General features: G+C 40.7%; 1 protein-coding gene across 1 annotated transcript in view; it reads right to left on the bottom strand.

Annotated features, from left to right (window-relative positions):
* The window catches only part of nek7 (NIMA-related kinase 7), an 80,930-nt gene that overhangs the window by 4,420 nt on the left and 59,726 nt on the right, over positions 1 to 16,784 (bottom strand). The window contains exons 8-9 of the mRNA XM_052073950.1: positions 7,137 to 7,231; positions 1,068 to 1,181 (exon numbers count right to left, since the gene is read on the bottom strand). Of these exons, the coding sequence (XP_051929910.1) occupies positions 1,068 to 1,181; positions 7,137 to 7,231 (209 nt within the window). The remainder of the gene's footprint in view (positions 1 to 1,067; positions 1,182 to 7,136; positions 7,232 to 16,784) is intronic.

The following is a 16,784-nucleotide window of genomic DNA, read 5'->3' on the forward strand; positions in this document are numbered from 1 at the left end:
AACAACAAATAAAAACAACAAGAAGCTTAACACAACACAAAATAAAAAGAAAACATTGAATGAAAAAAACCAAACAAACAAGCATGCTGTCTTTACTTTTTTGTTGCGTTTTGCACTTCAAGGTCACAGAGCTGGTTTGAACTCTTCACCATACACAATCAGAGGTACACAATCATACAGCCCAGGAAATGTTCCATTTATTCGCATAATGTGAGGTTGTGACTCTGCAGTATTTGTAAAAATCTAAATATATTTGTTGGCAACATTTTTACTTAAAAACAAACTCGGCAGAGGGGGTCAAGCTGCTTGACGATGTCAATGTGCTTTGGTACAGACACCTTAAAAGCAGTCCAACTTCTCCATAGAAATGTAACAAAACACATCAAAGTTCTTGTATGTCTGGACACTTTGATGGAGTTTTGAGACAAATACAGCAAAAATGTTTCCCAACAAAATGACCCCTGCGTAGCCAGCACACAGATGCATAATCCTATACATCGTCTCTCTCACACATACACACGCACAGACGCACACACACACAGAGACACACACACACACACACAGACACACACACACACATCACAAGCAATCAACTACCATGCCATCTTTAACCGCAGCCAGACTGCATTACATGTACGTGCACGAATGAGGCTTTGCAGAATTACGGTAGATAATTTAACATTTAGTTAGGGAAACTTGATCTTCAAGCTGATTTTGTTCTGTAGCACGGACAGATGCTTTTGATAAGTCGGATTTCATTTTCAAACGGTTAAAAATCATGGCCTTTTCATCATGGAGTAAATGGCATTACAGGGAAATACGCTGCACCAACAGTTGGATGCATTTCAGACGTAAAATTAAAAAAAAAAAATAGCCAATACAAGTCAAAATCTGTTATATGGCACAAAAAAAGAGAAACTGGTCATTGTTGCTCAAGTATTGTTTCACTGAATATTTCATATTCAAAAGTGTTCACGAATCCAGACTAAAAATCTGTGAGACTATCTGAGAATATACAAAGCTACACTACATAGTACTGACTGCAAGTGATGCGTGACATTACTTACTTCCTCTGAATAATGATCTGATGGAAGTGGAGGGTAGTCGCACTGCTCTATCTTCTTACAAAGGGAGTAGAGGTTCATCTTATCGCCATAGAATGGACTCTGCAGGGCTGCCATCTGAAATATACAGACAAGAGAAAACAGTGTGAGGACAAGTAGGAAATAATGTGAAGAAAAAAAATAAACACTTCAAGTGCTCTAAAATTGATGGTTCGGTATGTACCAAATTAAAGTAACTTAGATTGAAACAAGAGTGGGATCTCACTGAGCTTTGAATGCTTGTAGAGGCAGCGAATGCTGGAGTCATCAACTTTTATGACAAATGTTGATGAAAGACAGGTCGCCTTCGTCATTGGCAAAATTAAGCAACTTCTAGAGATACCCAAGCCCGTAGCTAACCGGGTGTGTGACAATTTGCGGGTGCGCAAGCAGCGAAGGATTTTTCACCAGGGTTTGTTCATTCAAGGTCGCCAGAAACGTAATTTTTTTCCCAACAGTTGCAAAAAATAAAAATAAAAAAGTCCAAAATGGATGGCGGCAAGGAAAATGTGCAAACCATCGCTGCTGAGTGAGATACGGCCTTTGGAGACCACACACAAATGTTTGTAAAAGTGTGTAAAAGTATCCATATGGGACAGAATTGCAAAAATTCACAACTATTTGCCACTCCTTTGCTATGGTTTAGGATCCTTTGGGATTGTTTGACAACTACAAAATTAGCAGACAGATCTACGGACCCAACCCAATGGAAAGGTGCACGAACGCCCAAACGTTCACTTTTGACCTGTCCACCATCAAAGACAGATATATGTAACTTATAAAATTTAACACAAAACACTTCACAACTAGCACGTTGATCCAGGCATGCCCTTGTCTTTCCATTTCTCTTTCGCAAACTGCTTCACCACTCCCTTTTGTCGTGTTTTTCATGTGAACTAAAATATCGTGGGACAACCACAGCTTTTACTGAAACACTATTTCTAACAGCGCATCTTATGCCAATTGCTTCAGGTCCGAAGACAGACAAGATAATTTTATTTTTTTAACACCACACCTTTTGCTATTTGTGTCCTTAAACTCTTCCAAAAAATCAGTTTTATGGCTCTCAGAGCATACAGTAAAGTGAGTTGGATATAGGTGGGCCCACGAGAGAGTGAGAAGTTTTGTTTGGCATCGTAAGTAAGGTTAGTTGTGGCAATGCACAGTAGACTGCTTTTCAATGGTTGCATTAGTGGACGGATGCAATTGCTTGTAGGCGTTCGACTGCTAGAGTTTTTTCATTCCACAGTATTGGCCGACAATGGGTCATCTCTGAGTCATACCGTAGCCTCTGATGTATAGTACACTGAATATTATTTAAATGCACCTATTCTACTTGAAATTTAGACTTTAATTAATAGACAAATCAAAATCAGTGAAAAGTTAAATGGAATACAGTAATCAGTTTTCTTTTGAATTAAATGGGCCTTTCTGTAGCACTGTGGAAGAGCTCAAAGAAAGTGGAGATAAAAAAGAGTCATGAGGTGAGCGACAGAGATACCAGACTTTGCGGGACCAATGAAAAAACGCCATACTATGGAGCCCCAGATGCACACAAACACAGAAGGTGGGTAAACAGATGTGAATGGAAAAGGCAGCAGCATCAGGAGATTTTTACTGCTACAGAGCAGTATGTAAATCGGTCAAGAATTTCTACAGCCTTCCTAATAATAGAAACCTACGCATTTAACCTCTCTATCTTTTTTTTTTTTTTAGCGCAACATTTGCATTAGCCCAAGTGCTTTCATTAAGTTGAATATAAGCTGTGTCAGGCCTAAATGTTTAACAAGTGGTGAAATACATTGAGTTTCAAATGATTATGCATAAATGATCTGAGACATCCTGTATTTGATAAATCGTCACCAGCGTAATTAATGAAGTACTTATGAAGTTGTTCCACATTATTTATGAGACACGAGAGAAAGTGATTAAGCAAGTCAGTTTTTATACATGATTGATTGCTTTTGAGATATTCAATGTTTTTATTTAACAAAGGTTTTTAAAATGTGGACATTTTGAAATTGGCATTGTCTTTATGCTACAACGTTGAGCCTTCTATTATGCAAATCATGTTTCATGGAGAAAATAAAACAAAAACTAAGAAAATTTGACAATATTAGCAATAAAGAACAAGATTTGTTCACCTTTGAGTGAATAAACAAGCCTTTTGATAGCCCCCCCCCAATGATCAATCAATTAATTGTCAAAAATATCAATGTCTCTCAAATGAGGACCAATTCAAAGACATTTCCTTTTTGGACTCAGCTGCCCAGAATGACTCAAAAATCATTCAAATATCTTCATAATTGTTGGACAGGGTAGGGTACACAAGGATGCCAACAAATCGGGACCATGTTATACACAACTACAGAAAGAAAAAAAGCAGGATTCACTGTTTTATCCTTCCAAAACACTTTTCCACACTACCGCTCAAAACGTGCAGCCATGCACCAAGTCCCAAAGATTTTGTGTGTCCGCTCTATAAGGTACTTATTCCTCATAGACTCCAGAGTGGGGGTTCTCCCCAGTGAGAAGCACAGTGGCCCTGAAGCTGAAATTTTACAAAATTCAGGGGGTGCATGCACGCACACGCACGCGCGCACACACACACACACACACACGCACGCGCACACACACACACACACACACACACACACACACACACGCGCACACACACATACGCACACACACAGATTTTTTTTAATGCAAATTTACAAGTTGCATATATGTGTGAGTAGGAAAAAAAATATCACATAAACGCTCTCAAATTTTAGGAGCAAAATGTCACCATTTATGATCATTCTGGAGCCCTGAACTCCCGGTAGACTAATTATTAACTCTTCAGGAATGACCTGACTTATACATACCAACCTCACAATTAAAAGGAACACTAAATTGCTCGCCATTAAATCAGTTCACTATTTAATCAATTCATTCCAACCTGAAATGCCATCAGTCCAGTGAGGTGTGAGACATTTGCACCAAATGTCAAACAAAGATCCACTTCCAGTTTCACTACCACCATACATTCTCATTTGCTGTAAAAAAAAATATATATAATAAAATACAGAGGATAGTTGTCAAACGTGTAGAGGAAAACCGTCTTTCAGAGTCGTTGAACTAAACAGGCTGACTACTTGCTGCAAAAGTTCATTTCAATGCCATGGAAAGGACCACGTTGACTCTCTGTGTCTGCCTTTTGATTCGGTAGAACAGAGTGCATGTTTTTGAGTGCTGGTGAGTGTTTACCAAAAATATACACTTCAAAGTAAGTAAGACAAAAAGAGAGGGAGACTGAAACAGACGCACAGGGGGATGTGGTGCTTGGGAGGTGGGGGAGGATATGCCAGCAGCAGATACCAGAAGGCAAAGGGTTAAAACAAGACCCCAAATGTATTTTCATGCATCTTCTACTTTTGACAGATGAAAAATGTCAACTGTCCTGTTTTTATTTGGGAGTTTTTGCACTATTCATCTGCTTCATTAGTGTCTGCTGCTCCTAGCCCCTGACAGCTGCTGGCCCCCCGCGCTTGCGCGCACACACACAAACACCGAGATGCGCGCCACACAAACGCATACTCATTTTTTTCAGTGTCACTGCAACGGCTTCGATGATTGACTCACTGTCTGACCTCTGAGGCCCCGGTTTGTTTGTGTGTGTGTGTGTGTGTGTGTGTGTGTGGATTGAGAGAGAGAGAGAGAGAGAGAGAGAGAGAGAGAGAGAGAGAGAGAGACAGAGAGAGAGAGAGAGAGAGAGAGAGAGAGAGAGAGAGAGAGAGACAGAGACAGAGAGACAGAGAGAGAGAGAGAGAGAGAGAGAGAGAGAGAGAGAGAGAGAGAGAGAGAGAGAGAGAGAGAGAGAGAGAGAGAGAGAGAGAGAGAGAGAGAGAGAGAGAGAGAGAGAGAGAGAGAGAGAGAGAGGTTCATTGATATTCAAGAAAGATTCAATGCAAACGCATGCCTGCTGTCTAAAGGGGTGTGAGTCGTCAGCGGTAAGACACGCAGACACACAAAGAGAAACAGTGTTCGCTTTTCTTCAGCAGGGCTTTTCTTGAACTTTCACAAAGGCCGCAAACCTCCTTGTTTAATCAACACTAATTCAGTGGGGTCTTTTCTGCCTCTTTCAGCGGCTGCGGAAGCTTCTCCAGCTATCCATGAGGGCTGTTCACACACAACGATTTTCAATACCTTCAAATGATAGCAACTAAACGTGCGTACGTCCGGTCCCATTCTCTCTTACACACTGTGCACGCATGCTGTCCAAGTGAAGAAAGCACGACTTTTTTCATGTTCACATTAGTCATGTTTCTTTAGGATGATATTCATCAAAGAACAAGTCAGAGTGTCTGAGGACTATTACAAATACACCTCGTGTCAGTGGAGCAATGATTTCTAAAGTTTGACATATTAATAACAAAGGAAAGGGTCAGGGTGGGTTGATTAATTCTCAGGACCAGAATCTATATGGTGTTCCAGTGAGCAGGACATTGTAAAATGTATCTCAGTGTTTGACATATTGGTGTGTTCATTTTAGAGATTTAATTCAATTTTTTAGCAAACGCATCAGTTACTACTTTTCTTCTCTACTATGAGGTTGTACTCGAACGAGAAAACAAATCAAATGCCACAAGTGATGAGGTCATTTTAAGTAGGTTTCATAATTTTTAAAAAAAATGGTAAGTAGTTCGAAAAAGTAATAAATACTTTGTAAAACGTTTAAAGGAGGCTCACATTTTTTGTTCAAAAACAAGTCCACCATCAAAAACACAGACTTAGCCGTGGGGCAGCTCATCACATGTAAATGCAAGTTGCTGAGAACCAAGGATGCTGGGTCTCGTAGAGCCAACATCAATACATATACTATAGTGGGGGTGCAATGAGACTCATTTGAGAGGGATAACTGGCCGAGCTACATAAAAAGGTAATCTGCTCCTCTCCTAAAATCATATGTCGGTATCAATTGTGTGTGTCAAAAGGCAAACTGCAAGTTAAGTACATACCAATCCAAAAATGTGGCATTTTCCCCAGTGACAGGAGGAGATAATGTTGGGAGGTGATAATTTTTATCAACTGATGTTGAGCAAACTCCGCCTCCTTACCTTTCACGAGTATCACAGAGGAGGGGTTTGGCTCAGGGGCACATGGAGGGTCAAAGAACGTAATGAGGGTGGACACAAGGAGAAAAGGGATCAAACAGAATGGAAGATGAAGATAGATGCTGATACAATATGACCAGGTATTGACAGACCCTTTGGACTTCACCAAACCCGCAGGCATAAAAATGGAGGTCGGGGGGGGGGGGGGGGGGGACAACAACAACAACGGTGCTTTCAAACGGAGCTGTTGTCCATGTGGGCACAAGCACAAACCAGCACAAAACCTAAGCCGCTACCATGTTCAGAGTGAGATCAATGAGTACCAATGGGATCCTCCTTCTTGGATGTCTCTGTGAATTCCTGATGCCTGTAGGTTAAGTGAGGAAAAGGGAGCCACGCAGAGGGAATGGAAAAGAAGGGAGCAGAAAAGAGTAGAGAGGAAAGGAGGAGGGGATGCGTTTCCACACATTGTGGATGCCTTTTGGGCCCAAGCAGTTTGGGCAGCAAGTGCCTGTTCTTCAAATGGCATATTATGCATGGTGTGATGTGCAGGGCTTGGGAAATCTTCATCTCCACAGGCTTCTTGCATGGCCTACCTCGACCTGGTGGGATGGTGCTGTAGTTTGAGGAGGTCTTCCATCTCAAGCACCACCTATCCCCTCCCTTTCCTTCTATTAGCTGCCCCGCTCCACTTTACATCTCATCTTCCTTCCTCTATTTTTTTGTTTTTGTCTAGGAGAAGGTCAACCCCTTCCTGATCCTTTATTACGTTGTTCGTTTTAGATACAATATAAATGAATTTCCGATTCCACGTCACCTCAGACCCGGACCCAAAGTAGCATGTAATGACTCATTACTTTTTGTGTAAAATCCTGCCATAGACTTGAACACAGGCTGGGTACCGCATTTCTTCAAAATATATTTGGCTGTACTTTACCTCATAGAGCAGGCATCCTAGTGACCAGATGTCCGATTTGAAGTTGTATCCGTTTTCATGTATCCTCTCCGGTGACATGTAGTATGGAGTACCCACTCGATGATGGAATGGTACACAGAGAGATGGAAGTGGAAAAAGAGAACAGGAGGAACAGTGATTATTACCATTTTGCATTGCTTACCGCGGTTTATAGACCTTGTGACGTACGCTCACACAGTCAAGGAAAGCGGACAAGGAATAAGCCTTTTCAACCATGGCAAGTTCAGAGGTAGGAACACTCCAGGAATTTTCGTAAGAGTGCGAGTAAGGCAAACTACAGGGAGTCATTAAAATATATGGCCTCTATTAATTATTAGTCAGCTCAAGTAAGATGATATTTAAAGGTTGCATATAACCATGAGCGGCCATAAAGTGCATATGATTGTCAAAGCATAACAACGTTGTATATGCATCCACAGCTGACGCGAAATATGCATAAATCAGTTTTGATTAGTGGCCTTGGTAATGATCTGAAACAGCAGCTATTGAAGGCGCCCCAGGAGCACTGATGGAGCATTAAAAGGAGGCCCATTTCTGGTTCTGGTTTGGAAACTCAAGAATCTAAGACTACCCTGGCGACTGGCAGCTTTCCAGAGAATCAGACCTTCACCCAACTGGACTCCAACAGGAACCACACAGCTTTACATCATGTCTGTAAGACACCGCAACTGGCTTTATAGATTCACTGCATTCTTAGCAGAGTTTGAGAGGCTGCTTTTTGCATTCGCTTTCTGTTTGCTGGCAGTTCCCATGTAAAAGTCGACCAAGCACATCCAGCAGCAGTTTTACATTACAGTAATCACATATGGCCGGGCGTTTTACGAACATGTACTCATTCCACATACTCTGAAGGCAAACCTATGTGGAAACTTGGAGCAATCGAGCAAGTCCACATTTTGTCTTTAACAACACTAGTCCTCTATATGATATTATTTTCATAAAATTATGTGGTAATGTGTTCTTTCCAGTCCCTCACTCCGAAAAACAAAAACAAAAACAATGTATGCACTGCATCAATTTGTCCAAAACTGTATTCAGCAGCCCTGAATGGCGTTGCTGAAATGTACAATTTGATTTTTACGATTTAGGTTTCGTTATAGTTCTTTTTTTTTTTTTAATACAGACAAATGATATGTGGCCAGTGTTTACACAAAGGTCTCCAGAAGCTGTCAATTTAGAGGGTGTTTCATTTGGAAGAAGAGTCCTCAGTGTTTGAGCGTAGTATTTCAGTAAAAACAGGAATGTACAGACAAAATGCACAATGGCAAGTGTTTAGGTATGACCCAAGAAAAAAGATAAGAGATTGTGATGTTGGTGTGGTATCAAAGATATGAAATGCATCTGCAGTCCACAGACCTTTCTAAAAGAGAGAAGTCTTCGGAGTTTGTACAAAATAAACAAGTGGTGGTTGCGCACAAATTTCAGGGTTACGCGCGGTGTGGGTACGTCAAAAGCTTAGATGGGAGAATCGCCGCATCTGGCAAGTGTGATAGAAAGGTGCATAAGAAACTGACGTTAAGCGTGAACGGGTGAATTTGCCCCGATTAGATCAGGAGCCGATGGAAATGGAAATGCGACTTTCATTTTGGTTAATGCTTACTTGGAATGAAAAAACAAAGTTTCCCCCCCAAAATGAATAATGAATTCGGCAGCGGTAGTGTGAAAGCTAACTTGAAGAGGGGAATAAACAGGAGGTATCTAATTGGTCATCGGGCTGATTTTATAGCATGTGCTCGCGTGTGAGGTCTCATGATACGGTCGAAACAAGCTCCCCTACCCTAACATTCATTAGCTGATTAAAAAGAATCAGCTTCTCTTATGCAAATAGCTGCATGAAAAGAAGACTGGGTTGAGCGTGCTTCAGCATGCTAAATGAAGTTATTCATCTAAATAAATTGAAAATCATTTTGGGATTGATTTCAATGATTGCCCATGACTAGAACCGTACTGTATTTTTCGTAAAACAATTCAAGAGAGGTAGAAGGTGAGATGTAAGTTACTGTTAAGTCAACTCATGAGCAAATGACTGATTAAAAGTTCTTGCGCAAATTATTATTACTGATTTGTAAATGACTGCAGTTTCAATACGTTGTACATCTCGGGGAAAAGATGTGCATTTCACGTGTTCCTTGAATGCTGAGCCATCATTTGTGCATATGGGTGGGCTGAGGATATTAAGATGTGCATACACATGGTGAATAAATGAGACCTGTTGATTCTTGTCAAAGTTTAGGAAAAGTGTTTTTTTCACAGAGGTTAACTTCTTTATCACTCAAATTCAATTTGTCTTTTTTTGTTGTTTTAAACAGTTGTGTGAAATAATTTAAAAAATGCACAGCTGTAAAAGGTTTTTGGATGGAGACCATTTGACAGTCGATCAGATTATGTCTGTTATTTTCTTTATTAAATCGCATCTTTCATACACATGGTACTCAATCTGCTTCACATAATTTTAAGTGGACCATTTAAAAGCGTTGACCAACAAAACCGTTAAAGACACTGAAAGCAAATTGAAATAAAAAGTACATCGAAACTCCTCTAGAAGGAAACCTACATGGCCGAAAATACCATAATAATATGTGAAAAGGGCAGCCCGGTAGTCCAGTGGTTAGCACATCGGCTTCACAGTGCAGAGGTACCGGGTTCGATTCCAGATCCGGCCTCTCTGTGTGGAGTTTGCATGTTCTCCCCGGGCTTGCGTGGGTTTTCTCCGGGTGCTCCGGTTTCCTACCACATTCCAAAAACATGCGTGGCAGGCTGATTGAACACTCTAAATTGTCCCTAGGTGTGAGTGTGAGTGTGAATGGTTGTTCGTGTCTGTGTGCCCTGCGATTGGCTGGCAACCGATTCAGGGTGTCCCCCGCCTACTGCCCGAAGACAGCTGGGATAGGCTCCAGCACCCCCCGCGACCCTAGTGAGGATCAAGCGGCTCGGAAGATGAATGAAACTGAATGAATATGTGAAAAAATCTTCATGCATTAACACAATTCCCATTCTCCTGCCTTCCATACGACGAAAACCCCCGTTGCGTTGTACGAAATCATTTTCTCTGCCCCTGCCTCGTGAAGACATTCACTACAACAAAGTCTTATCCAACACCGACCTCTACTGCTTTGTTCGAAAAAAGGCAACAGCAACCACCACACTGGTTTACATAGTGAACGATGTTTATTTCGGTCACAGCTGCGAGTTTCCTGGACTCCATATACTCATCGCTGCTGCTCTGCCATTGGCTTACCGAGCATCATCCTGGCCTCCGACTGGCCAAGAGGGACCTCACTGTCTATGTGTGTAGATACTGAAGCTAGATCCGTAGCATCTGATTAGCTGCTCCGAGAAAATTGCTTATGGCTCGACAGACATTCAAATAAATGAACGTTCTACTTGTTATTTTGCTAAAAACACCCACGGGATGCTGCGTAGTCCTCGATGGCCATAGTTAGATCTCGAAGGCTTAAAACCTTACGCTAACTGGAGTGCTAATGAGAGAGAAGCGCTCCAGTTAGCGTAAGAAGCGCTCCAGTTAGCGTAAGATTTTTAGCCTTTGAGAGCTAACTATGGCCCATCGAGGACTACGAAGCGTCCCGTGGCTGGCTTAAAAATTCATTGCATGCCATGAAGTATTTGCTATTGTGAGATTCAGACAAGGATGGACATTGCATTGCTAAAATGGCTACAAAACGGACATTTGGATGTGAAGTAGCTAAGACAAGAAGAGCTCTGATGCTGGAAGAGAGGGTGAAAGTGATCAAAATGAAAGACGAGCAAGCAAAATAAAAGACATTGTCCAAGAAATTGATGTAAGTGAAAGTGAATGCTGATCGCAAATTTCACAATTTCTTTCCCTTTTTTTCCTTTCTACACTGACAATATGAAGTGTCAAATAAGTGTGTGCTCATACTTATGCACTATTGGAATAAAAATAGTCACATAAGTTTGTGTGTGCGTGTACATATACGTTTCTGTGTGTGTGTGTGTGTGTGTGTGTGTGTGTGTGCCTACATCTGAGATCAAATTTGCTACAGTGAAAACCCCCGTTGTGAAAAATTTCTTGCTGCAAACATGATTACGTTGTAGAGGAGTTTCACTGTAGCTGACTAAAATGACTAAAACAATGAACAGAACAAGATTTTGGAAAAAAATATATATGTATGCTTTAAAATACCTCAGTCATCAGTAAGAAAGGAAAATCGGTTTTAAAAGCATACATTGGGGCTAACTTAACCTCTGCTGGCAGCTTACTCTATTTGCATGCAGCATAGTAGCTAAATGCTGCTTCACCATGTTTGCTTTAAACTCTGGGCTCCACTGTTTTTGTTTTTTTGTTTTATTTCGTGTAGGTTTTGACAGATTTGGACATTTTCAGGAATCACAGCAGCGGACCTCGGGTCTGTTGTAGTCACGTGCAATTCATTGCTTTTCCTCATTCTTATTTTGACACGACCAGTCTATACAACTTTGCTGCTAGCTTTTATAGAATAAGTGTCCATTTCTAGACATATTTGTCTAAATCATCCCATTCATCTCCAATAATCTTCCCAGAGTAATCCAGCTTGTGTTCTGCTTTTTCTGAATTTTCTCATTGCGCAGTTCACATCGTTAACGCTGCCGTCATTAAAGGTGTTAATTACAGGTGTATTGTACTACATATTACTGCCTAACATCTTTTTAATGACTACATAATCTTTCTGCCTGCTTTCTTCTTTTCTGTCTCTCACTTTTTTGGCCAAAGCCCACACTGCAGATGATGTTTTGCTCCCAAAAGCTGTTAAAGTGTCATATACTGTATACTCGTGTGTAGCTTTTTCACACATACTGTGGCATCTAAAGTGCTTAAAAAATTTATTAGACGACCAATCTTAAACAGACCATCCAGCGTCATTAACTGTTTTATGTGCACTCATTCATTTTCAACCGGATCACTACCTGACCATTTTGAACAGGATAGGGGAATATTACACGAAATTCACCTTTTTAAATTTGAGTCGGCTCACTGGGCTTCTCTGAGTTGACACCATTTCACATTTTTTCATAATTAATGGGTTATACTTATATATTAGCGTTAAAAATATGATTTGGGTCAAGCACAGTGCAGTACTACCTATTACATCAGCAAAAATAATGCTTCCGTTTTATTCATTATAAATGCAGTTATTTTTATGGCAGCTCTGACACAAACCTGACACTGGGTAATGGCCTAACAAATTTGTTGAGCGCAACATGTTGTTGTGGACAGAGTTAAAGCGCATGCACACATACATCAGGAGAGGAAAGTACCATTTTTTGTGTTATTGGAAGTAGCATAGGCGAGTGTACATAAGATGAAAAAGGCTTTTGACTGTGAATTTTAAAGCTTCTTAGCAGACCCAATGGCTAGACCACCACTGCATTGGTGAGTGAGCTTATTATAGAGCCAAACTGGGACAACTCTGTGCAAACATGCTCAAACATGGCTTCTCCCACTCATCCTTTACTTTCACTGCAATTTTTCCTGCCATTCCGTTTTCCAATTGCTATGCTTTCTCTATTTCTTCATTCATTCATTCATTCATTCATTCATTCATTCATTCATTCATTCATTCATTCATTCATCTTCCGAGCCGCTTGATCCCCACTAGGGTCGCGGGGGGTGCTGGAGCCTATCCCAGCTGTCTTTGGGCAGTAGGCGGGAGACACCCTGAATCGGTTGCCAGCCAATCGCAGGGCACACAGAAACAAACAACCATTCGCACTCACACTCACACCTAGGGACAATTTAGAGTGTTCAATCAGCCTGCCATGCATGTTTTTGGAATGTGGGAGGAAACCGGAGCACCCGGAGAAAACCCACGGAGGCCCGGGGAGAACATGCAAACTCCACACAGGGAGGCCGGAGCTGGAATCGAACCCGGTACCTCCGCACTGTGAAACCAACGTGCTAACCACTGGACTACCGGGCCGCCTCGCTATTTCTTTTTACTGTCAAATAGTCAGATTATTTTCCAGCACTGGACACATTACGCCCTTCTTTCTCAGAGTTTCTTGGTGATCGACTCCATTTCTTTTGCCCCATCTTCAATCTGTCAGTAGACCCGGACTTCACTTTCTTCTCTTTCACATCCGTACACTCCACACACCTCAGCTGTGTCAAAAGGTAGAAGAACAATGCTGGGGGAAGAGTACGAGAGAATGACAAGAAGAGTGTCTGCAACTTAACAAAACATATTAAAGACAGACAGTTAATAGGGGTGAAGTGATAAAAAAAAAGTTACAAATATATGAACATTTGCTGCAAGGAGGGCTTCTCGTGCACGGAAATACGTGAAGGGATGAGCGAGCACCAATACCAGGTCTGGGGAGGTATGGAGTACTGGCAAAGGCTGCTAATATCAGTTACCGATACTTAAGACACACCCTCTTGTGGCTATTCTACAATCAAGAACTAAACGGCATGAATGGCTAACAGAACGTTTTTCTACAGGTAGGTGAATCCATGTCAATCCTCTCATATGCTCATTAGAATGAAATTTCTGTTAGTATATGTGTATGCTTTCTGCACTGCGTGGTTAGTGTACGTGCAATGGAGCACGCCATTTATGCGAGCTGTACAACATTAACAACACCTGGCGGTTTACTCACCCGCGCAACGGGTTCTTCGGCTAAGATTTTGAAGCTTGCACTCTGTAATCCTCCAATGATTTTTAAGGTTTCATCTGGCTGTGTATCACAGAGCATGTCTGAAGGAATCTCTGCTGAAAAATCTGCACTGGACAGCCTGTATGAGTCGATTCGGCCACAAAGATTAACTTTCTGCCAGTATTGCTGTTTGAGATTAGTTGGCAAGTTGTCAGAATACTGTGTGCGCATGCAAGGCATATGACATACCCCCAAAGAAGGCTGCGGCAGAAAAAAAAGACATCCCAGAATGCATTGCTCTGAACTGCGTGCAAGCGACCTACGCGTTTGTTTGTCAACTCAATTTGGGTGGTATGATGACTCTCGATTACGGTATTTCAGTATATCAATACATACTTTACACATTGACTTTCATTTACTGAGAAAAGCAGAACGTTGCGACTATGCAGTGCATTAACAAGGTCGATTGTTTCTATTGAATGCAGTGAAGGCAACATTGTAGTGCTTTTTTGTGTGTGTACATTTTACAGCGTGCCATATTCACAATTTGCCTGCTTTTTGTACTTGTCCAGGTATATACATACTGTATATTTTGTTGTATGAATGGCATTTTTCCTCTAGATGGTTGCATGTTATTATATTTTATTTTTAGTGCATTTAATCCATCCATTCGTTATTCCAACCGCTTTATCCTCACGAGAGCCCCGGGAGTATTGGGGCCTATCCCGGGCAGTAGGCAAGGTACACTCTGAACTGGTCGAGATATATTGTATTATTTTAATTTGGTTAAATAATTGATTTATCAATATTGGCTGATGTGAAATACTTCCCCGGCCCTATTTTATAACTTTACAGTTAACAATAATAATAATAATAATAGTATTATTTCACGCTTCAATTTATTTTGAACAAAGACTATATCTTTGGAGTTGTCTGTTTTGTTTGACACTTGAATCCCAAATCAGAGTGACTTGTTTGTTTTATTTTGAAGTTAAATTCTCTTTTGCGGAGCAATTCTTTTGCCTTTTGCCATCAATAAATTTTCTTTCTTCAAAATTACCAGCCATTGGCTCGACATGTTACGCATCAAATGTACAAATGGTATACATTACTTGGTATCAAGAGTTGCGCACTCCCTTTGGTATCGGTCTGAAAAAAAATTGTTATTGAATCTTTCTGAATATTTTGAAATGATTAATTCATAAAAGTTGACGCAAACATGGCGTCTTTGATACTAACGTTAATAACTATGTATTTTATGTGTCTATTTTTGTAAGATGACATTCGAGTAGCTTTAAATGAATGATTAGGAATGGGATGGAAAGGAGTTGCCTGTCCCGGGTCAGCCTAAAGAGGGTGCTGTGGACTTAACGTTTAATGGCCAATTGCAGACATTTTCACAGCGATCATGAGAGTCACACTTTTTCCACAGTCTGTGCTGCTGCTGCCACTGCACAGTGGCCTGGAATAGCATGCCGAGTGTGATAATAACACTTCGACATCAGAAAGTGAGACAGCGTGAATGACAGTGGAATATGTTCAACATATTCCAATCTACTTAATTTAAGCAGCCATGAGGCTGCCAGAAAGGTTTTGGACAGCTCCTTTGGACATCTCTGCAGGCCAAACTGTAACCAGCGCACATCTCTATTCCAATGCAATTTTGATTGATACAAATTTTAAGGCTGCTTTACAACAAGACCAGTAAAGCAAATGTATTTTCTTAACAACTAAAATTAAGAACATCTGTTATGTTACAGTCATTTCTGTAATATTGACCACACTTGATACACCCAAAATAAATATTTGTAAAAATATAATCCACACAGCTCTATATGCCGCAGGTGTTCATGTTGTAACATGAGATATTCACATGGAAATATTTTTTTAATTAACACAGACCCCAGCATGCCAAATAAATAAATACATATATAAACAAATAAATAACTACCTTCAAAAACTCTTATTTTTTTTCCCTACTGTACTCATGTTTCACACGGTCCCGAGATTTGCAGGTGTCCACACTGAAAAAGTGAAGCATTCTCCGCATTGTCATATGACACCTGTTTTGGTCAAAAGTACAAAGAAAACTTATTTTGCTAACAGTTTCGGCTCTCATAATTTTTACTGCTCATCAACAATAATGATGACCTGCGAGTGCATTTGTCCCCAAATGAGCCGAGGCAAAAAACAAGGAAACGATCGGAAACAAACATGTTTTGTTTTGTTTTGTTTTGTTTTAAATTAAAATGGCTTCCCCAGGCAGCGTCATGTCACAACGCTCTTGCCTCGGGAAAGATTGGAGATGTTCGGCGCACATCCATGACTATTTTTCTTCATTGTTTTGTGACGTCACAAGAGAGGGCTGGGTCTCACAGTAGGCTGCAGCTAGCTTGCTCACAGGCTCTCTGAGCTGTTGCCGCTTCCTGATGTGAAACGTTATAACATTGTGTGATTGTTGGGACAGAACTAAAGGACGGGAAGAATCACGCCAAAGGACAATATACAGAATTCTATTTTTTTGTCATACCTTGATAATCACCTTGATAATATATTCACATTTTTTTAAATTTAGCATTTGATTTTTAGTGTTTTACAGTATTGAATACAAAATTCATCATGTGTCAGCCAGGAGGCATTAATTAAAACCCTAATATTTAATTGATCAATCCATGCAACCTTTTGACATAGCAAATTAACTGTGATGGTTTAGGGTCACAGTGATAAACGGCAGTAAGAGCAGGCAGTTTACAAATTGTTAAGTGGCAGATTACCGTTTTAAACACCTGCACACCTTTGAAGTGAGGAAGAGGCGTAAGGGGGTCTTTTTGTGTTGAACCCCATGTCTACTTAAAAGCGAAACAAATGTCTTGGTCTGTTCTTTTAGAAATTAATTATCACTCAAACGTCTCAATCGGATACTGGCTTCACTCCAAAAGATTCACGGTACATGGCTCATAGTACATCCAATATCCAACTCATTATAGAAGAATA

This window comes from Hippocampus zosterae, chromosome 8, assembly GCF_025434085.1.
Source record: "Hippocampus zosterae strain Florida chromosome 8, ASM2543408v3, whole genome shotgun sequence".
In the NCBI taxonomy this organism is placed as follows: Eukaryota; Metazoa; Chordata; class Actinopteri; order Syngnathiformes; family Syngnathidae; genus Hippocampus; species Hippocampus zosterae.